Source organism: Otolemur garnettii, unplaced genomic scaffold (assembly GCF_000181295.1).
Source record: "Otolemur garnettii isolate 467f Iridium unplaced genomic scaffold, OtoGar3 scaffold00049, whole genome shotgun sequence".
Taxonomy (NCBI): Eukaryota; Metazoa; Chordata; class Mammalia; order Primates; family Galagidae; genus Otolemur; species Otolemur garnettii.
Genome location: NW_003852444.1, coordinates 2,207,864 through 2,230,846, shown reverse-complemented (window position 1 = coordinate 2,230,846; position 22,983 = coordinate 2,207,864). Strand labels below are relative to the sequence as shown.

The window sequence follows — 22,983 nt, the reverse complement described above, 5'->3', positions numbered from 1 at the left end:
GAAACGCTTTGAAAAACAGGCAATAACCTGCCAAAGGCTGTTGATTATTTTTAATTTTTTAAGAGAGGAATGTGCAGAGATGAGAGAGTAGCAGGAAGGTGGCTCCCAGGGGGACACTAAGTGATTCATGTACTGATTATTTTAGGAAGAGAAGCTGAAGGAAAGTTTGTGCATCTCAGAAAGAGATAATTACTTCCCACTTAGCTCTCCGGTTTTTCACAAAGTTTGCAAGGAGGGCAAATAATTAGTCCCTTGAGAGCTGGAGGAGCAAACTTCTCAGGCTGAAATATTGTTTTCCTTGCTGGTCTATAGAGCAGATTCAGAAGTATCTACCTACTTTCTGCACAAGGCCTACAAAAGCAAAAACGGTTTGTGATGGTTAAAAAACAAAAATAATGCCCTTCTTAGAGATCAAGCTAAAGGCAGCAATAATGAGAGCCTGCAGCCTGCAGCCTGCAGGCTGCATATCCCAGAACACTCTCCTACAACCACAGCGGCTTTCACAGCCTTGGCTCTACTTGGGGGACCACACTGTGACTCCCCATGCTGCTGGTTATGGCCAAGGACTGTCCTCTAGGTGTCCTGCGGACAGAGCTAGCTTTAGAAGAGAGGAAGTTTGCACCTACTTTGCGTATCCCAGCCCAGTTCAAACTCCACATCCTGCTATAAGAAATCAGATGCCAGAGCCGTTCCTACCCTCACTGTCTTCCCATGACTTCCTAGACCACCCATGGATTCCCACAAATGCCGCTCCCATCAGGCCCCCACCCTGTTGCCCAAGTCACCAGCTCTGCCCCACTTCCTCCTTCTCCTCTTGCTTCTAACGTTTGGGCTTTACTACCCAGGGGCCCTCGTAATCTGGCCAGGCTGCTCTCAGGTCGTCCCTCCAGATTTCAGCCCTTAGGAGGGCAGCAAGTGTGAGGCTGATGAGGCAGCTCAGCTTTCCCATTCTTGAGTGTGTGAAAATGATGAGGTCCCATGACTCCCTGTAAGAGGGTTCAGGGAGGAATTCTTAAAGAGCCATTTTTGTTGAAAAACAAGAGGCATTGGGGCAAGAAGGATGCAATGAGCAGCCTGGGTATGAGGGGTGTTTCTGTCCAGCAGCAGTCCAGACAGGGGGCTACTGGGGGCACGTGGCAGCTTCTGTGTGGGAGTGCAAGGCCTCTCTATTCTTCTTAAAGAAGCTCCCTTTTTCAGAACCCCATCCTAGACCCTGGAGCTAGTCCCTGAGACAGGAACACACCCCAAATAAAAGCAGTACACAAAGAAATGCAAAAAATAAAAAAAAGGAAAATGTAAGTAAAACCTTAAAGCCAGACTAAAGAAGAAAAGATTTTAATAGGACATTTTAATAGTAATAGCTGCATTTGCCGTGCTGTTCCCATGCACCAGACACTGTACTAAGACTTATTTGGACTATCTCATTTGATAGATTTCACCCCACCATATTCACATCATGGCTCGCTCAAAATCACCCATCCCTTGACTATCTCAGGCTCACAGACACACCTTTGAGGTGTTCTAATGACATGTGACCTGTAGCACAGGAGCAGACTTGCATGAAGCTGAGGGAACAGGAGGGACCAAAAAGGGGGAGATTGAGGAGCCCCAGCCTGGGCACCCGTGTGTCCACCTGCAGCAAGGGCATTTACTCGTGTGGCTAGACAGCTGCTCTCCAGCCCTCTCACCTGCAGGCTGCCAGGTCTCTGAGGGAGAACTTTTTGGTCACATCCTTGATGACCTTTTTGACCTTCTCATTCCGGAAAGTGAAGATGAAGGGGTTAAGGAAAGGGGTCACCACTGCAGTCATCAAGGCCACCACCTTGTTGAGGTGTGTGGAATGCCCCTTGCCTGGCCTCACATAGATGAAGATGGCGCTGCCATAGCCCAGAACCACCACAGTGAGGTGGGAGGCACAGGTGGAGAAGGCCTTGCAGCGTCCAGAGGAGGACGGGATGCGCAGCACGGCAGCCACAATGAGGATGTAGGACACGAGGATGAGCAGCATGGTGGTCAGCACGAAGAGCAAGGACAGGAAGAAGTCCAGGCGCTCGATGTGGTGGGTGTCAGAGCAGGAGAGCTTGAGGAGTGGGGCAGAGTCACAGAAGTAGTGGTCGATGACTTTAGGGCCACAGAACCAGAGCCGTGTTTTCTGCAGAGTTGGGGAAACGATGGAGAGGAACCCGACTGCCCAGCAGGCCACCACAAGCTTCACACAAACGGGACCACTCATGATGGTGGGGTAGTGCAGGGGGCGGCAGATGGCCACGTAGCGATCAAAGGCCATGACTGTGAGGATGAGGAAGGTGGTGGTGCCCAGGGAGAAGTAGAAGAAAGACTGTGTCAGGCATTCCGCCAGGGACATGGTCCTGTGAGTGGACAGCAGGTCCACCAGCATCTTTGGTACCACAGTGGAGGTGACCAGCATCTCCATGAAGGAGAAGTTGCAGAGGAAGAAGTACATGGGTGAGTGCAGGCGGGAGTCAAGACAGGTGAGGGAGATGATGGCCAGGTTGCCCAGCAGCGTCAGCACGTACATCAACAGGATGAGAGCAAACAGGACAGCCTGGAACTCACGGAGATGAGAAAATCCCAGGAGCACAAATTCCCTGACAACGCTGTTGTTATTCATTGCACCCAGCACCAGATCTCTGAGACACCTGTGAGAGGTCAGGAAATCTTAGTGGAAAATCACCATCCACCTCTCTCTAGACCTAGTGGCTAGCCTGGCTTTCCAAGTACACTAACCTGTGTGCATGGTTTATCTCAGTGTCCAGAAGACACATTCCCAAAAGGAAGAAGTTTCCCCGGATCAAGGAGCAGACCAGCTGGGATGGACAGGTTTATGGGCCTCTATAGCATTGCACATCTAAACTCTTCCTGTCTGCCTTCCATGCTGTCATAATATTATTTAACCCAGTCTTAAGCTTTACCTGTGTAAGACATTTGGCTGGGTCTGAGGATGAAGTGGTAAACACTTCCTAACTGCCCAGAGTAATTGTCCATTGATTAAATAACAGGGGCTACTTACTGCTCTTTCCTCATGCTAGGAGCTGTGCTAAGCACCTTAGATGTTACTTCCTTCCATCTTGTGTGCTCAATCCTCATCCTCTTTTTCTTCTCAGTATCATCTCAGGCTACAAATAACCCATTTTTAAGCCACTTCCTCCCTTGGCTGCAAGGATGCTGCACTGTCTAAATTCTCCAGTTCTCACTTTCCTCATCTGACTGTGGCTCCAGCTCCCTATGTTTCTGGCATCTTCTAAACTTGGACGTTCCCACATTTCCCGTCTGATCTTTTAATTTGAAAAATTTCTCCATTCTCTCCTTCAGAAATCTCACCATCTTCTTTAATGAAACAACCTTGAAAATATAAATGAATTTAAATCTGGATTTGTGTCTTCCCCTGAGTCCCAGCCCGTATCACTAACCACTTGAGCACCACCACACTCTGAACGGGCCTAGAGACTCACACACAAGCCTCCCCTCCCACAATACCATGCTTGTGGTTCCCAACTCCCCAGTCATCTGGGCTCAGAATTGGAAGGTACCCCTCATTTTTTCTTCTCTCTCCTAAACCACTTGAATTGTTGTCCTGGGGAATACATTTTTTTCATCCAGTGTCCCCTTTTTATTGATAGCCACCACCCTAGTTCAAGGACTTACTCTCTCTTGATCATGAAAATGACATCTTTAATGGTTTTCTTATTTGTGGATTCTCCTGTCTCCAACTACCCATGCACTGTGCTGCTATTATATTTATTTTTCTAGGTTAGTACACCCATCAGCTATTTTTAATAATCTGAAGGAATGTGATTTCATTGATATATTACTCTCAAAATTGATCAAACTAGGTAGCCATGTATTTAATACAGAAAAAAGACCAGAAAGATGAGTTTTAAAATATTAACAATGGCTATATCTGAGTTTTAGACATTCATGTTTTTAAAAATTTTTGTATTGAAGCTTTATACATCCAAGGTGCACAGCATGATGTTTTGATTTACATAGTGAACTGATTACTGCAGTCAGGCTAATTAATATATCTGTCTTTTCATGTGGTTACCTTTTTCTATGGTGAGGTCACCTACATTCTACTCTCTTAAGAAATTTCAAGCATTTGGTACACTGATTACCTATAGTACCTGTGCTACTTATCCTACACAACTAAAACTTTGTATCCTTAGTTCTATATATACTTATTTCCAAATTCTCTTCCAATTTGAATTCTCTTCATATATTACTTTGGTGACCAGAAAAAAAAATTGACAACAGCATCGTTTCCCTCATTAGCCAGAATGAGCACAAACTGTCCCTGGCAATCTCTGGCCTCCAGGGCTCTGCTCATTCCTAGCCCCGCCCTAGCTTTATCCGCACCTCCTTGCCCCAAACTTTGTGCCACCAAACTGGACCACTTGCTATTACTCTCCACACATTATTAATTCCACTCTGTGTTCTCATCCTCCCCTGATTGAGTAATGCCTGGGTTTGGAATACCCTGCCCTGCCTCCCAACAGGGGACTGTCTCCCATGTCCCCTCCTTTAGGGAGCTTTCTCCCTCACCCAGATGTGAAGTTACCCTGCCTGAGATTCTCAATCAGGGAAGTTAACACCTTCTGCCTTGTGTTAAAATTATTTGTGTATCAGTCCCATTCCAAATCTTAGCCTCCTACTTTCTTAGGGGCAGGGCTCTCTTTTTATTTTATAATTTCAGGACACCTAGTAACAGGTGCATGCAGTGTAACTACTCACTTTTAAACAAAACAAGGAGTACATCTGCCAGGTTTTCATTCTCAGTCTGGAGAAGGAAACTTGCTAAATGGAAACTCACATTCTCGTTAATGATAATGTGTTTGTGTGTGCATTGTGGGTGTGAACAAAGGTAATGGCATAACCATGACCCTACAATTTCTTACCAGAAAACTAAGATGGGACCAATCCCAGGAGGGACTGGGCAGCATTCTGTAATCAAACACAATACTGTTTTCTGCAGCAAAGTATTACACACAAATATTCACACCAAATAAAATAATAATGAAGGCAAAGAAAAAATGCTCACATTAATTATTTAGATCAGTCTTAGCTGTCTAATTAGTTTGACAAAAAATTTAAAAAGAACTCTCTGTTTTCAAAGTACTTTGATTACAGAGTCGTGGATAAGGGTTGGAAATGGCAGACCCCACCTGCTGAGGGCCTACCAGTCCTGTGCCACAACAGTACTGTGAAACGGTCACCAGCTCTGCAGCAAAGGTGATAGAAAGTGAGGCTCAGGGTGCTTAAAGATGTCAGTTTCAAATAGTTTAGCTAATAAATGTTGAGCTGAAATTTGAACCCATGATTTTCTAATTCCAATACCTATTTGTGGTAATCTAAACTATAAATGTACGGAACATGCAATGTTCTCAGCCAAGCGTGGTGCCTCATCAGTCTCTGAACATAGGATTTGAAGCCTATTGGTTATATCTACAGATTTTAAAAAGTACTTAATAAGTAGCAAATGAAGGGATGCATTAAATTTTCATAATCAGCTACAGACTCTCTGTGGTAAGAGATGGGTGTGTGGGGTGTACCTTTCCTGGCAGAAAGCTCTAACATGGGTCTCAAATGCTATTCTAAGACTGTTGGGTAGCCAGGGAACCACTGCACCTCTGAATATTATATCTGGACTGTGATCTCCCCCTTGTCAGCCCCACAGTGATATGTTTCACATACTCCAGGTGTCATCAATCCCTGAGCAACATGAGGGGTTCAACTCAGGAGCCTATTTTTATGTTGTATTTGCCACTGCTACCCAGAAAGCAATATCTTTCTCATCTGACAGGCTTTAGTGACATCGCCTCCTGGGGTTCAGAATCATAGAGCTGATTCCCAGATAGCTGGAGGCCCCCAGCTGGCCTCCTTTTCAAACCCATCTCCAGCACAGCCCTGTAATTACGTCTTTGGCCTCAACCCCTTACCCCAGGGCCTGGCATGTTCCTCTTCCCATCCTCCTTCCAGCCTCCTCTACTTTCCCCCCTTAGTCTCTGCTTTTCCTGTTTGAGATCTGCCTCCTGCTCAGCCGTGGTGACCTGAGCTGCCCTCTCAGCCCGCAGTCCATGCCAGCTGCCCCTTCATGCTGCTTCCAGACTCTGGGCACAACTCCCCTTACTCCAACTCAGGATGAGCTCTAGGACCCTCTGTATTTTTTCAATAATCTTATATTCCAAGTGTTTATTTTACAAAATTGATTGTTTAGCATGAGCAAACATCGGTAAAGTCCCCAGCAGAACAGTTTTCTCACAGTGCAGCCTCCATGGCAGCCTCGGGAATATTTACTTTCCTTGATGCAGAAAAGACTCCCTCAGGCCCAGGACTCCTCCATCTCTGTGTCACTGGCAAATCCAACGTGGCTAACTGGGAGACAATCCAGTGTCCTATCCAAACAAGCCAAGTGCAGCCTGGGTTATTACAGACCAGCCTGCCATTCAGCACATGCTTTAGCCACGGCTGCACATAAACAGCACTTGACTGCCTGTACCCTAGAATGCCCTAACTCTGTTTCCCTAACTTATTTCTGTTGAGAATCCTTATTCATTTGAGACCCTGTTCATCTGTCTCCAGACCCTTTATGCTGCAGGCTCTGCAGTTCAGAGCTCTGTTAAAATGTCAAATAGCAGATCCACTGCTGTCACCTTGGCTTTTTGTGACACCATTTTGATTATCAGTTTGCTGGGCACTCTGATCCCCTCAGTAAGGAAGAGACCAGGTGAGGCCCAGGAGAGAGGGGAGGGCAGAGGAAGCACCCAAGCATCCCTTGCAAGGAGCAGGCAGCAGTGGATGGGGACACAGGGCTGAGCAGCGCCCTGGAGCAGGCAGAGGGGCTGGCAGCAAAAATTAGAGGCAGAAAATGAGGCACGAGGACCACATGCTGAGCAGACCAGGGTCTAGGAAAGCTCAGAGAGCAGAAAAAGACACACCAAAAGGGACCTAGGCTGAGTTTTCCCACCCCCAGTCTCAAGAAGGGGCAGAAGAGTGGGGTGGGGCAAGGACCCTGAGCTGCTTTCCCAGCGCAAGGGCAAGGGAGTGGAGTCCTGTCATGATGAGGCTCACTGCTGCACTGAGCGTCAGCATCATTGCCATACAGGACACAGGCAACTCAATCATCTGCTCACCTCTTCACTTGTTCATTCAGAAGGGCAAGTCCTGTGCCACATACCACTGCTGCTCTAGAATGCAGCAGCAGTAAGCAGTCCTGGGATTGGGTGGGAAACGGGCAGTAAATATGTTTAAAGTAACAGATTGTTACAGGTGAGAGTAATGAAAGGGCATGACAGAGCTGGGGTGGGAGACTCACCAGCTCCAGGTCACATCCTTCCAGATACAGGGCCCAGAGCTCCAACTCCCTGGACAGCAAGACCAGTGCAAAGCTTTGAATGGGATAAAGAGGACCCTCTCAAATCCAGCTTCAGGCACAGTTCCCAGGACAGAGAAACAGCACAACTGCCTCAGTGGAGACACGCCACCCTGCCTTTGCCCCACTCTCTCTATCTCCTCCCTCTATCCAGGCACTCTGGGTCATGGCAGATCTGTGACTGAAACATACTCAGAATGGTGGAAGCCTCCCCTCCTCAGTGCTGATGGTGTGCTCCCGCGCCAGCTGGATTAGGAGTACTGCTATGGTGCCCAGGGAGCAGCACCTCCACTAGGGACTTGGGCACATCCAAGCACCAGCCTTAGTTTGGGAAATGTGGGCTTCTGGGAGCAAGAAGCCTCTAGAGGACAGTGGCTGCTCTGTCTCACTCTGTCCTGTCTCCTGTGGGCACAGAGTCAAGTGTAGCCCTATCTACTCTAAGATCTGATACCAAAGTAAGGAGAAGAGAGAGAAGGGGCAGGAAGCTGACACCAGTTGCTTTAGGCACAGACAATCCAGCAGCAAAGACAATGAGCTAAGAATTCTTATCTCAAGTTACCTATAGGAAAAAACCATGTCCATTGCCCTGTTGTCTTTTCATAAACTAAGAATAAGAGGAATGCCAAATCAAGAGAAACATCCCTTTTCAGAAAAAAGAAATGACCATCAAGATACCAGGTGGAACAAAATAAGAAATCAGGGACCTATTTACAATGATAAAATGGCAATTGTATATACAGTAGAACCTCCACAGTTGACCACCTCCCTACACTTACCACCTCCTTAAGTTGACTTAGTTTTCACAGACTAGACATGCACCACATGTATGTATCGTACCGTAGGCCTAGTTCCTTATGTTGACCACCTCCATATGTTGACCAGTTGGTGATAGTCCCTTGGGTGGTCAATTTACAGAGGTTCTATTATAAATATGTGTGTGTTTATGTGTGTATATATATCATTGTATGTGTATGTATACACATAAAAGTGCTGTCCAGAAAGTATTCAGCCATTATTAATACTAGTTTCCACATTACATGGCTGCACTCTTTTCATACAGCCTACATATGAGCATAAATGTGACAAAAATATTTGTTATTAATTTATAATCTTATATAATATATAGGGCTATGAAGAATGACAAAAGGCAGCATTACTGTGAATGCCAAAACCAAAGTGATTTTGTATCTCTGTATTGGCAAGACCAGCTTCCCTGACTTCTCCACCAACCTAAGGATGTCATCACTTCTTGTGCCTAAGAATGTCTGTCATTTAAGAAATTAGACAGCCTTTCTCCCTTGTCCCTTGCTCTATTTCACGGTAGTAACAGTTTTATCACGTGCTTCCCACAGATACTGTCGCATTTGATTCTCTCAATAGCCCTGCATAGCAGCTGATATTGGTGTCTTCATTTCACTACCAATGGCATAAAGGAAACCTTTGCTCTAGGGCATGTGCTCAGTTAGTGGTATCTGGGTTTGAACCCCAGAGAGCAGAGTATAGGTGATTTTTTCTTTGTGTACTTGGAACTTCTATGGAACATGACCTTGCAAACACTCTACACTGGCATTCCTCATTCATTTTTCATGCTTCAGACTCAGATTTTTATATATTTGTTTATCAGTGAGAATTTCAAGTATCATAGATAGCATCACTGCCCTGATGGTTCGGTCTTGTTCAATTACTTAACTATTTTAATAGAAAATACTAAAAAGTGAAAATGGAAATAGGACTTGGTGAACTTCTATTTGCATAATACATTTACTTAAGAATTTTGATAAAACAGCAACACCAGATATACATAGTATATCCGTTTCAAAGATTGATCCCAGGGTGGAGTTCGATGAATGTATGTCTAAGCCTCAGAAAAAAGGTCCAATCCAAAGCAGGAGTCTAAAGGAAATATTAGTTAATTAAATCTGAAATGTTTGATTTTGAATCAAAGTTTAGTTTATTATATCTCAAACATGAAATAGTACAATTAATCAAAGTATGCACCTAAACTATCAACACAGTTTTGTCACCTTAATGGAACCTTTTTTATGCCAGCGGCCAAGAAGCCCAAAGAGTGAGTGGTGATGACACTGTGAAATTTGTCCTACCTACAAGTCATTGAGAATGGAATATTTCTCCTTATAAAAAGTAGACCAAAATGTGGAATAAAAAAGAGATAGTCAGTTAATTCAATGTGGGTATCCTGAATATGGGGGATAACAGAGTTTCTAAGTCTAAGTTCTGCAGCTTGATCAGCATTGTTTGTGTGACATGCAGCCAAGCATTGTCTTGCAAGAGAACTGGCCTGTCTCTATTGATCAATCTTGGCTGCTTAATCACAGGCATCCTCATCATTTTATGCAATTGGTTTCAGTAGATGGCTGCTGTCATCAATTGACCAGACTTCATGAAGATGCAGTGCAGTGGATAATACCAGTGCTGGGCCACCAAACAGACACCATTAGTTTTTTTCTTGTTTTTAGACAGTCTCCTTCTGTTGCCCTAGTCTAGAGACCCATGGTATTAGCCTAGCTCACAGCAACCTCAAACTTCTGGTTTCAAGGGATCTTCCTACCTCAGTCTCTCAAGTAGCTGGGACTACTGGCATTGGCCATGACATCCAGTGAATTTTTCTATTTTTAGTAGAGCTGGGGTCTCCCTTTTGCTTAAGCTGGACTCAAACTCCTGAGCTCAAGCAATCCTCCTGCCTCAACCTTCCAGAGTACTGGGATTACTGGCATGAGCCATTGTACCTGGCCCACCATTAACTTTTTTTGATGATTATTCAGTTTTGGACTGTGTTTTGGCACTTCATCTTCATCCAACCATAGTGCCAAGCACTTTCAATTGTCAAAAAGAGTCCATTTCTTATCACAATAATAATGTTGTGTAGAAATGTTTTGGCTTTACATTGTGACAACAAAGAAAAGCAAGCTTTAAGAAGACTTCTCTTCTACAAGCTTTCTTAATTCATGGAGAACCTATCTATCCAGTTTCTTTACCTTGCCCATATGTTTCAAATGTTTTAATATTGTTAGAGTAATAACATCAAACCTTGCTGCTAATTCACCCATAGGTTGAAATGGACTCTCTTCCACTACAGCTTTCAGTTCATCATTATTAACCTTGGTCTCAAGTCATCCTGTGGCTCATTTTCAAGATTTAAATCACCACAATGAAACTTCTCAAACTATCAACATACTGAGTGCATTCATTAACCACATCCTTCCCAAACATTTAGTTGATATTTTGAGCTATTTGCACTGCATTGGTTCCACAAAGGAACTCATATATAAAAATAACACAGATTTTTTACTTCTCCATAGTTTCACATAAATTGCTTAAAAGAAACTTTTGAAAGATAATCACCAAAAAGTGCATTTGAAAGGATGAGCATACACCTTCACAATAAAAAAAGAAGTGTCAAAGTGAAATGTCAGAGATGTGAACTGTCAAACATAGTAATAAGGAAATCAGACATTTCTTACTTAACAACCTAATACAACAGTCACATTTCTCTGAGCTCACTTTCACCTTTCCTCTTCTAGACTCTTCATCCTTTCCCCAAATATGTAGGGAAAATATGTTTGCCCAGCTAGGGCTTCAAATCTCTGGTTGAGTTCATGTTAAATTTAATGATGAAAACAACTACCATCACTTTAATGTTCAAATTACCAAGAAAAACAAAAATGGAGAGGTGTTTTGAATCCCCAATCGTTTTTAAGCAGATCTGCAACATATATTGTATGCGTCTAGAAGCTGTGAGTGACCTGAAAGACTTGCCTTGCTTACTAGTGAAATAACAGAAAAAAACATTAAACTGTAGTTTTTCAGTAAGGGAGGGCTAAGATCAATGAGCTCCCTGGCTAACGGGCACCCCACTGTGTTCTGTTTTCACAACATCTGAAAGGAACCAAGCAGACAAAAAGGAAATATAAATCTTTCTTTTTTAGAACTGCTTTTGAGAATCTGCCATACAGCTTCAAAGGGTTCCTGGATAGACAGCAGGGGTGAGAGCTACAAGCCTCAGTTCCTGGTATAGGCAGGGTCCATGATAAGACCACAATCACCAGGGACAAGACTGTCTCCAAAAGGAAGACAGCTGCTTCTGTCATCAGCCTATCCTTCAGATGACAGAAGATGGAGATATAGCAGTTCACCCAAACCTGTCAGTCTGGATACAGCCATAAAACTTCTTTATCCCCTAAATAAAAAGCCTGAAGAGCTGATTTCCCAGGCCAGTACCCTCCTCCTCTTTCACCTCAGTGTTGACCCTCTTCCATCTTTCATTCTTTCTATTCTAATCTATATCTGGAGATGTCTTTCTCAAAACCCACATGGACTAGCTCACACCCAACATTTAGACTGAAAATGATGGTTGAGAGATTGAGGTGAGGTAAAGAAGATGGGGGTGTAGAGATTCTTTATAGAAGCTGAATTAAGAAGGCAACCAAAAAGAAGAGCTGGAAGAAGTAAAAGTGCCATGATAATCAGCCTGAGATAAAGACACTGGAGACAGGAGGGGATAAGAAATGGAGAAAAAATACCAGAGAGATTCTGCTGTGAGCTGCCTAGGGCAGGGCACCTGGTACAAGCAATGCTGATTGCCCAGAGGCGAGAGCAGAGCTGGTAGAAGGATCTGCAGCTCCAGCAGGAAAAACATATGTTTCCCATAAATTGTGGGGACAAGGAAGCTAGAAAAAGAGTGATGGCAATAGAGAGAACAGTAATATGAGCAAGGAAGTGAGTTGTTCCTGGTGTGAAGATAAGAGATGTCCTAACTGTAAAAACAATGACCCTAAATCATGCTAAAGGGAGGAGGAAATCGAGGAGTGTGCCAGTGGCCATCTGCCTCTTCAAGTTTATACCTCACAAAGATGAGGTTCCTGTAACTTATCTCAGCTGTATGTAAACTCTGCCTACTATTCTGTATGTTGTTCTGCCTGTAAGCTGATGCTGAGCTTGCTGCATTTCCTGGAGATTGGTACATAAGAGAAAGGCAGGAAGTTGGAAATTGCAAGACATTGTTAAAGGAAAAGAAAATTGCCTTTTCCGATGTATCCCCCCTTTCCATTGGGTAGAAAATTAAAAAATGTTCCCAAGGAGGGTCTTAAATTTAGAGCTGCTTAAGGATTGCCTGGTGCATTACTACCTGGAGGAGAAAACTTGGTGGTAGGAGCTTGTCATTGTTAGGGGCTATCTCAGAAATTTTGGAGAGTTTCAAGATTTAAATCACAGACTCATGAATGGGTATAGTTTCTATGCCCTGGCTCTCATGAGACTAATTATTCTACCTCCTTGTGGACCTAGAACCTAAAGAAATAAGTGGAAAGCAATTATCTCCTTCAAGATGCAGTATACCTTTGCATATGCTCTCTCACTAAAATAATCGGGGGAATTCTGGGAAGATAGGGGGAATTCTGGGAAGATGGCTGACTGGTAGCAACTCTTGGCAGAGGATCCTGAGCAGAGGAAGAAAAACTGGATGGAATTGGACTTCAGGAAGCCAAAGGTGGGGAGCTAAGCCAAGAAAGATGTTCAGCAAGCTGTAATTCCAAGGAAGAACATTCAAGAAAAAAATTTCAGGTACAAAGCCTATCAACTAGAGGATGGGAGACCCCTCCCCCAAGCAGGAGGCCTGCCACATGCTATCTTCAAATAAGCAGGGAACAAAAGACCTCTCATTTTACCCTGCTGGAGAGAGCCGCTAAACTCCAGGTCTCTTTTGGCAGGGAGGTCCTACTTATGAACCTAGACACCACCCCACCAGGCTAAAATTGAACAGATATTTTCCCCCACAAGTTCAAACTCCCAGTGCACCCTTTCCCCCTCCCATGGCAGTCTGAAGTTCTGCCCCCTGCAGAGCACAGAGTGTTTGGTCTTATCCTGAGAGATCTGGGCATAGTGTGGAATGCCAACCATCAGGATGGAATTTGTGACTAATGGGGAAGAAAGGGACACTTGGCAGGAAAAGGAGCAGTCCCCTAGTTATGACTGTGCTCAGCCAGTGATGGTGTTGATCGTCAGTTCCTGCTGTGTCTGGTGGGATAGGGTGCAGAACCCTTGGTTCTAATGGCACCCACAGTGGGAGAGTGGTTGCCCCATGTGAACTGAGTTCGGCAGACAGGGCTTATCCTCAGCCCCCAGCTGGGCCTGCAAGCAGAGGCTTGCTAAGCAGGGATGGAGACCTGAGGACAAGGGCATGGTCCCCTGATTTCCTCAAGCAGAACCCTCGAGCAGTGGCTTACTGGGTGTGAACCAAGACCTGAGGGCTAGGGTGTAGTCCCCTTTTCCAGCAGGGCTGGTGAGCAGAGGCTTACCAGGTGAGGACTGAGACCTGTAGGCAGAGTGCAGTGCCCTAATGCTAACAGAGCCTGTGAACAGAGGCTTGTCAGGCAGTGGACTGAGACTGGCAGGTGGGGGCATGGTCCCCTGACTCCAACTGGGGACAAGAAGAGGCTATTTGGATGTGGACTGAGACCAGAGGGTGCGGCCCTGTGCCCTGACTCCCACAGAGCCTGTGAAAAGAGGATTGCCAGGCAGTAGGCTGAGACTGGCAGGTGGGGACATCATCCCCTGACTCCAACTGGTCTGGCAAGAAGAAGCTAGCTGGGTGTGGACTGAGACCAGTGGGCAGGGGTGTGGCCCCTGGCTCCAACTGGGTCTGTGAGTAGAGAAGCAGATAGTAGTGTGAACTGAGAGCCTGGTGGGTGAGAGTGTAGATCCCTGGCTCCAATTGTGCTGTTGGAGACCCTTGAATCCTCTCTGTTGAGCAGGGTTTGCACTGCCTGAGACAATTTAATTGGAACCCATGTATGGGGCTGTCCACTTGGGGACATTCTGAGGTTGACCTTCAAAGTTCTGTAGCAGAAAAGAACTGAAGGGTGGAGGCTAGGTGCCACAGCTGTTTGTATCTCTTCACAGTAGAGATTGAAACCTAATACTGAGGTTTCTTAAGATAGGGTAGAGGTTGGCTGATATCAAAACAGAGTTAGCTTGTGCTATTTCATCAAGTAGGTCCTCAGATTCTCCAGCCAAAACTCTGAAAGGGGCCTTTGTAAGGTTATAGGAGATAAGCCACAATTACAAAGCCTAGCACTTTGGAAAGAAACTACTCTCTACTACCTGGGAACCCCAATTCAATCTCACCCTATCAATTCTAATAACCAAATGGTGGAAAATAAACATGGGGTGGACCCAACAGAAGAACTCTGGCAACATGAATAACTAGAGTAGATCAATAACCCCCACCCCAAGAAATGACAAAGGAGATACAACTGAAGATGCCATGTATAGACAAATGGCAGCAATGTTGGAAACCAAATTCAGAATATGGACTGAAAATAAGATAAATAGAATGCAAGAAAGACAGAAATTGAATTCCAAAGAGTAGTTCTAAAGTCATATCAAAAAATTAATGAATTCAAAGACAAAGTCATCAAAGATATGGACATAATGAAAAAAGAGATAACAGAGCTCAAGGAAATGAAAAAGTTAGTTGAGTAATAGAGTTGACCAAGCAGAAGAAAGGATCTCTGAAACTAGAAACAAAGCTTTTGAACGTTCCCAAACACTCAAACAGGCAGACAAATGGAAAGCAAAAAGGGATCATTCTCTGAGACAGTTGTGGGTCATTCCCAAAGATCAAACATTCGTCTTATAGGAATTCCTAAAGGAGAAGAGGATGGTCCTAAAGGTACAGTTGCTCTACCCTAAGAGATATTGGAGGCGAATTTCCCAAGCATTGCAAGAGATGCAGAGCTTCTTATGAAACCGACAGTTTCATAACCCCAGCAAGACTCAATCCAAATAAAGCATCTCCTAGACACGTTGGAATTAACTTTGCCAAAGTTAAGACAAAAGAGAAAATTCTGCAACCAGTCAGACATAAGAAAAGCATCACCTACAAAGGGAGAAGTATCAGAATGAGTGCAGATCTCTCAGCCAAAACATTTCAAGCCAGAAGAAGATGGTCATGACCTTCAATCTCTTAAAGCAAAACAACTTCCAGCCCAGGATACTGTATCCAGCTAAACGGAGTTTCAGTTGTGAAGGAGAAATCAAATACTTTAATAACATAGACATGTTGAAGAAATTTGCCATAACAAAACCAGCTCTCCATGATATTCTCTGACTCATCCTCCACAAAGACCAGTGCAATGCTCTACCTCCAAAGTAAACTCACCCAGAAATTTTTGAACAAAACCCAACTTCCACAGTAGTAAAAGGATTAAAAATGTCCACTGGACATCTGAAAATCATGATACCCAAAACACAGCCAGGTTTATCAATTTTCTCAATTAATGTGGATGGTTTAAATTGTCCTTTAAAGAGGCACAGGCTGCCTGACTGGATACATAAACTCAGACTAGACATCTGCTATATACAAAAATCTCACCTTACCTTTAAGGATAAAAATAGACTCAGGATAAAGTGATATACTTGTATAATACAGGCAAGTGGAAAACAGAAAAAAGCAGGGGTGGCAATTTTAGTAGCAGATACAATTGGCTTTAAATCCAACAAAGATAAAGAAAGATAAGGAAGGTCACTACCTATTTGTTAAGGGAAACACCCAACATGAAGAGATTTTTGATAATTAACATTTATGCACCTTACCAGAATGCTCCTCAATTCATAAAGCAGACCCTAATGGATATAAACAACTCAATATCTTCCTGCACTATAATAGTTGGAGATTTTAACACCCCTTTGACAGTTTTGGAATGATCCTCCAAGAAGAAACTAAACAAAGAAATATTAGACTTAAACCTGACCCTAGAACAAATGGACTTTACAGACATCTACAGAACATTTCACCCTAATAAAACTTAATAAACATTCTTCTCATCAGCCCACAGGTCATCCTCCAAAATAGATCATATCTCGGGACACAAGTCTAACCTCAGCAAATTTAAAAGTATAGAAATTATTTCTTGTATCTTCTTGGACCACCATGGAATAAAAGTTGAACTCAACAGCACTAAATAATCTTAGGCTGAATGATAGCTGGGTCAAAGACAAGATTAAGAAGGAAATCACCAAATTTTTGGAACAAAATGCTAATGAAGACACAAATTATCAAAACCTGTGGAATATTGCAAAGGCAGTCCTAAGAGAGAAATTTATAGCATTGGAAGCCTTCATCAAGAAAACAGAAAGAGAGGAAGCCAACAACTTAATGGACCATCACAAGCAACTAGAAAAGGAAGAACATTCCAACCCCAAACCCAGCAGAAGAAAAGAAATAACAAAAATTAGAACAGAATTAAATGAAATTGAAAACAAAACAATCATTTAGAAGATCGACAAAACAAAAAGTTGGTTTTTTGAAAAAATTAACAAAATTGATAAACTTTTGGCCAACGTAACCAGAAATAGAAAAGTAAAATCTCTGATATCATCTATCAGAAATGATAAAGGAGAGATAACAACAGACACTTCAGAAATTCAAAAAATCCTCAATGATTACTATAAAAATCTTTATTCACAGACATATGAAAATCTGAAGAAAATGGACCAATACGTGGAAGCATACCACCTTCTTAGACTCAATCAGAAAGAATTAGAAGGCTTGAATAGTGACCATATCAATCACTGAAATAGCATCAACAATATGAAATCTCCCAAAAAAGAAAAGTCCGGGACCAGATGGTTTCACATCCAAATTCTATCAAACCTTTCAAGAGGAACTAGTACCTATATTATACAACCTTTTCCGAAGCATAGAAAAAGAAGGAATTCTTCCCAACACATTCTATGAAGCAAATATCACTCTGATACCCAAACCATGAAAAGATCCAACGAAAAAAGAAAATTATAGACCAATATCATTAATGAATATTGATACAAAAATATTCAATAAGATCTTAGCAAACAAAATTCAACAACACATCAAAAAAATTATACACCATGATCAAGTTGGTTTTACTCCAAGTTTACAGGATTGGTTCAACATACACAAATCTATAAATATAATACATCACATCAATAAAATAAACAACAAAGACCATATTATTCTCTCAATTGATGCAGAAAGTCTTTGATAATATCCAGCATCCTTTCATGATCAGAACACTCAAGAAAATAGGCATAGAAGGGACATTTCTTAAATTGATAGAGGCCATCTACAGCAAACCCACAGCCAATATCATATTGAATGGTGTAAAATTGAAAGCATTTCCACTCAGATCAGGAACAAGGCAAGGATGCCCACTGTCTCCACTGCTAATCAACATAGTAATGGAAGTCTTAGCCATCACAATTAGGCAAGAGAAGGTGATCAAGGGTATCCAAATAGGATCAGAGGAGATCAAACTCTCACTCTTCGCTGATGATATGATTCTATACCTGGACAATCCCAGGGATTCAACTTTGAAACTCTTAGAAGTGACCAAGGAATACAGCAGCATCTCAGGATACAAAATCAATACTTACAAGTCAGTAGCTTTTATATATGCCAGTGATAGTCAAACTGACAATATAGTCAAGGAATCTATTCCTTTTACAATAGTGCCAAAGAAGATGAAATATCTGGGAATTTACCTAACAAAGGATGTGAAATATCTCTATAAAGAGAACTATGAAACTCTGAGAAAAGAAATGGCTGAAGATGTTAACAAATGGAAAAACATACCATGCTCATGGCTGGGAAGAATTAACATTGTTAAAATGTCCATACTACCCAAAGCAATATATAGATTTGATGCAATCCCTATTAAAGCATCATCATCATACTTTAAAGAATTTGAAAAAATAGTACTTAATTTATATGGAATCAGAAAAAACCTCAAATAGCAAACACATTGCTCAGAAATAAGAGCAAATCAGGAGTTATCACATTACCAGACTTCAGGCTATACTATAAATCTATAGTGATAAAAACAGCATGGTACTGGCACAAAAACAGAGCAGGAAATTCATGGAACAGAATAGAGAATCAAGAGATGAACCCAGCTACTTATCTCCATTTGATCTTTGACAAGCCTATCAAAAATATTCATTGGGGGAAAGACTCCCTATTTAACAAATGGTGCTGGGTGACCAGCTGGCGACCTGTAAAAGACCAAAACTAGACCCCCACCTTTCACCATTAACAAAAATTGATTCTCACTGGATTAAATATTTAAACTTAAGACATAAAACTATAAAAATACTAGAAGAGAGTGTAGGGAAAACACTTGAAGAAATTGGCCTGGGAGAATATTTTATGAGGGCAACCCCCTGGGCAATTGAAGCAGCACCAAAAATACATTACTGGGATCTGATCAAACTAAAAAGCTTTTGCACAGCCAAGAGCACAGTAAGTAAAGCAAACATACAACCTTCAGAATGGGAGAAGATTTTTGTAGGTTATGCTTCCGACAAAGGTCTGATAACTAGAACCTACAGAGAATTCAAACTAATCAATATGAAAAGAATAGATAACCCCATTTCTATGTGGGCAAGAGACTTGAACAGAAAATTCCCTGATGAAGATAGGTGTATGGCCTACAAACACATGAAAAAATGTTGATCATCATTAATCATCAGAGAAATGTAAATCAAAACCACTTTGAAATATCATCTAACTCCAGTAAGATTAGCCCACATCACAAAATCCCAAAACTACAGATGTTGGCGTGGATGTAGAGAGAAGGGAATACTTCTACACTGCTGGTGGGAATGCAAGCTAATACATCCTTTTTGGAAAGAAGTTTAGAGAACACTCAAGGAACTAAAAGTAGACCTACTTTTAGATCCTACAATTCCTCTACTAGGTATATACCCAGATGATCAAAAATTATTTTACAACAAAGACATTTGCACCAGAATGTTTATTGCAGCCCAATTCATAATAGTCAAGACATGGAAACAGCCCAAGTGTCCATTGACCCATGAATGTATTAACAAATTGTGGTATATGTACATTATGGAATAGTATACAGCCATAAAGAAGATGGAGACCTCATATCTTTTATGTTTACCTGGATGGAGCTGGAACATATTCTTTTTAGTAAAATATCTCAAGAATGGAAAACAATGTGTCCAATGTACTCAGTACTACTATGAAATCAATATATAATCACCTACACACTCATATGAACTTAACTATAGTCCAGAAAGTAGAAGGGAAGAGGAAAGAGAGGGGAGGGGGGATATGGGAAGAGGGAAGGTATTTGGGGGAACCTCACCTAATGTGCATGATGAAATGGTACATTTCAAAACTATTAACAAATGAGTATAATTGTGATGGATGTGTTACTTAGTTCAATGTAAGCATTTCACATTGTATATTGAAGCAGTACCCTAAACCCCATAAATGCATCAATGTACAAAGTTATGATTTAATAAAAAATAAAATAAGATAATAATAATCCTATCCAACAACCTTCTTTCTATCTATAAGTGATCTGCACATATGCTCCCGTGCACACACACACACACTTGATTCCATCTACTCCCAAGGGACATGGGTCTTTAACCCACCTTTGTTGGTTTGGCCCAGGCTGAGACATCAGGTATGCTTCCTGCACAATTGCTAGGTAACTTCAAGAATATAGCATCATTAACAACTCAGAAGTGATTTGAGTTCCTTATTAACCCTCAGATCAAATTTGCAAGCTTCATTTGGGCAGAAGCTCTGTTATAACTGCCTCATCCATGCTCCCACTCCTGTTTTACCAGCAGAATCTCTGTGTCTGTCAAGGAAATCAGTTTACCTTCTTCATGACTTGTTTTCTTTGCTTGGGACTGCTTTCTTCTAAGAATGCTGTATCACAGCATCCTCCCTTACCCTTTATTCCCTACACACACAAAAAGGTTCTAGTCCTTTCCATTACTATGAAAACCCTGACTGCTAATGTCATTTCATTTTGATCTTCTATTTAGTGCTTAGGGAGTTAGATTACACAGGACTCAAACCCACTTTACTATTTTACAGAGGCTGAGAGAAAAGGAGAAAATGTGGTTAGCAGGGAATTATAGATTAATGAGAATTAATAAAAGAACTAGTATACTATCACTCTTAGATATCCAGAAAGTTAAATTATGCATAATTCAATCAAAGAGCTCCTTAAGGATTTTCCTCACCACAATCCATAGCACCACCTGAGGAGACAGGCCTTCGCAGGTCCTCACCCAGTTCTTGATCTCCCATCCATGGTACTATTTCTAAAGGAGTGAAGCATCATTGTCACCATGAATCACACATTCTGACAGTAAAATTGCTATGGAGGGAATATGCTTTTCCAAAAGGGTACTAAACATTTATTACAGAAAAATTATGTATATGTGACTATAGCCTCCTAAAAAATAATTGAGCATTTTATAAAAAACACTCAAAAATAAATGAGAGTTTTAAAGAATTTAAGGCAATAGCAGCTTCAGCTCTGGGAATTTAGGTTTAGACACTAAAATTATCCAATGAAAAACTGAGACTGTGACCTAAATTTACAGATGTGTTATAAACATAAAGAACCTACTGACCTCTGTACCTCCCTAACACATTCCCCTTCCTCCATGGAGGAGCCAAAGTCAAGAATTCTCCAACCAGACTCTGTCAGCCACCTACTTTCTGATTCCACAGAGGAGCTGTGTACCAGCCCCTGCTTCTGCTCACTATGTCTTCCTTGAGCATTTTTTCTCGCACTCACATATGGATCTTCTTTTACCAAAAACTTTAGAACTCAGAAAGCATTCTTTTCCTCTGCCTTCTTTTTGTCTGTTAGTCTAAAACCTCCCAAGCCAAGTCTAAGATGTACCAGAGTGATGACAGCAATGTGTCTAATAAGCAAAAAGAACAAGAAGAAATTATGGGTGCTTTTTCTGGATTATCAGAAGATAGAAATAAATGTCACTTGTAATCCCTCTCCCCAAAGAAAATGAAAGTTGGCATTTTGGAAAATCATATATTTTGAATTAAATTGAAAGTGACAAATAATTTAAAAAATCATCCCATAGCCACTTGGACATGTGTGGTAGATCCCTGTGAAGAACCAAGAAGCTTCCAGTCTCTGTCCTTACTCTCTATTTACCAATCTATCTTCTCAAAAGCATCAACTTTCAACATTGAACACTTTTTTCTAAATGCTTTATATTTCAGGTTTGTTTAACTGCAAGTGGGTATATCAAGGCAGGGTGTGGTGACTCACGCCTGTAATCCTAGCATTTTGGGAGGCTAAAGTGGGTGATAGGTTGAGCTCAGAAGTTTGAGACCAGCCTGAGCAAGAGCAAGAACTTCTTGCTTGAAGATTCTCTACTTAGAGAATTATCTACTCTTCTAAGATACTCTTCTAAAACTAGAAAAATTGGCTGGGTATTGTGGCAAAGGCCTGTAGTCCCAGCTACTCAGGAGGCTGAGGCAGGAGGATTGGTTGAGCCCAGGACTTTCAGGTTGCTGTGAGCTATGATTCCATAGCACACTAACCAAGGTGACAGAGTGAGACTCTGTCTCAAAAAAAAGGGGGGGAGGTGTGAATAAAAATAAATGTTATAATTTCATCAAATTTTTAACTGGCAAATAATAATTGTATATATTTATGAAGTACAATGTGATGTTTTAATATATGTATGCACTGTGGAATGTTTTAAGTTAACTTGTTATTCAGTTAGATTTATTAAGCCCTGAGGCTTTTTGGAAACTTCACCACTTTTTTCCTTGGAGAGACGTGAACTAAATTAAAAAACAAAACAAAAGTCTTCCAATCAAAAACTTTGAACTGCCTATCATTTTTTGATAATTTATTTCATATTCCTTTGACATTTCACCTAGCCAGAGTAAGAACTATTTCTTTTTTGTAACACAGTGGCACAAGGTAGGGCCATTGAGATAGGATCGAGATAGTTGTTATTCCAACAATTTGGAAGATATTGCAATAAAGATGTAAAGTTGAAACTCTGCTTTAGTGCCTAATCTCACTGAAATTGCTGGGCTCAATAAACTGGTGGTGACATTAGCTGAGTAGCCTGTGTGGTGATCCCGGAGCAGCTGCGCTGGCTGTACAGTACCCACCTCCCCACTCACCCCACAGGCGGCTGTACAGTACCCACCTCCCCACTCACCCCACAGGCATCTCCCTCTTGGCTCAGAGCCAGTCCATTCAATGCTAGTGAAAGGCATCTCTTTACTTCACTCTGTTCTAGCTGCTAATGTGTTCACAAGATTAGATGGGCAAGTAGATTATCTGCCTGGTTGGAAAATCATTGAAGAGGTAAGTTTTGGGGGGTTTCCCTAAGGAATTTAGAAAAATAATTCCTCCTTAGGTTGCTAATGAGGGTATCCCAGTCCCCAGGCTATTTCAGGATTAGCAGCACAAGGTTAGTTTTTTATACCAAAGATTCATGTCTCCTGAATTGCCCCCAAACAACACAATGAAAGTAGCCTAATTTCATAAGTGGTTTGGCCCAATGTTTCTTCGCCCAGGCCTGCAACCAGATGTTTACCCTGGACTAGGACTTCTAGAAGCATCTTATGTAAATGAGGAAAAGAGGCCAGCAATTAGCTCTAAGGGGCTTCTCATTCCAAACCCATGTACCAGAGCTCCCAGCCTCACATGCAGAAAGGCACTGGTCTAGGTTAAAACACCAGTATACAGACACGCTCAGGCACAGCAGACTAT

General features: G+C 42.0%; 1 protein-coding gene across 1 annotated transcript; it reads right to left on the bottom strand.

Moving 5' to 3' along the window:
* Positions 1 to 1,684: 1,684 nt before the first annotated feature.
* Positions 1,685 to 2,632, bottom strand: LOC100941459 (olfactory receptor 6V1-like). The gene has a single exon (XM_012806261.1). The coding sequence runs from the start codon at positions 2,630 to 2,632 to the stop codon at positions 1,685 to 1,687; it is 948 nt and encodes a 315-aa protein (XP_012661715.1).
* Between the last annotated feature and the right edge of the window lie 20,351 nt (positions 2,633 to 22,983).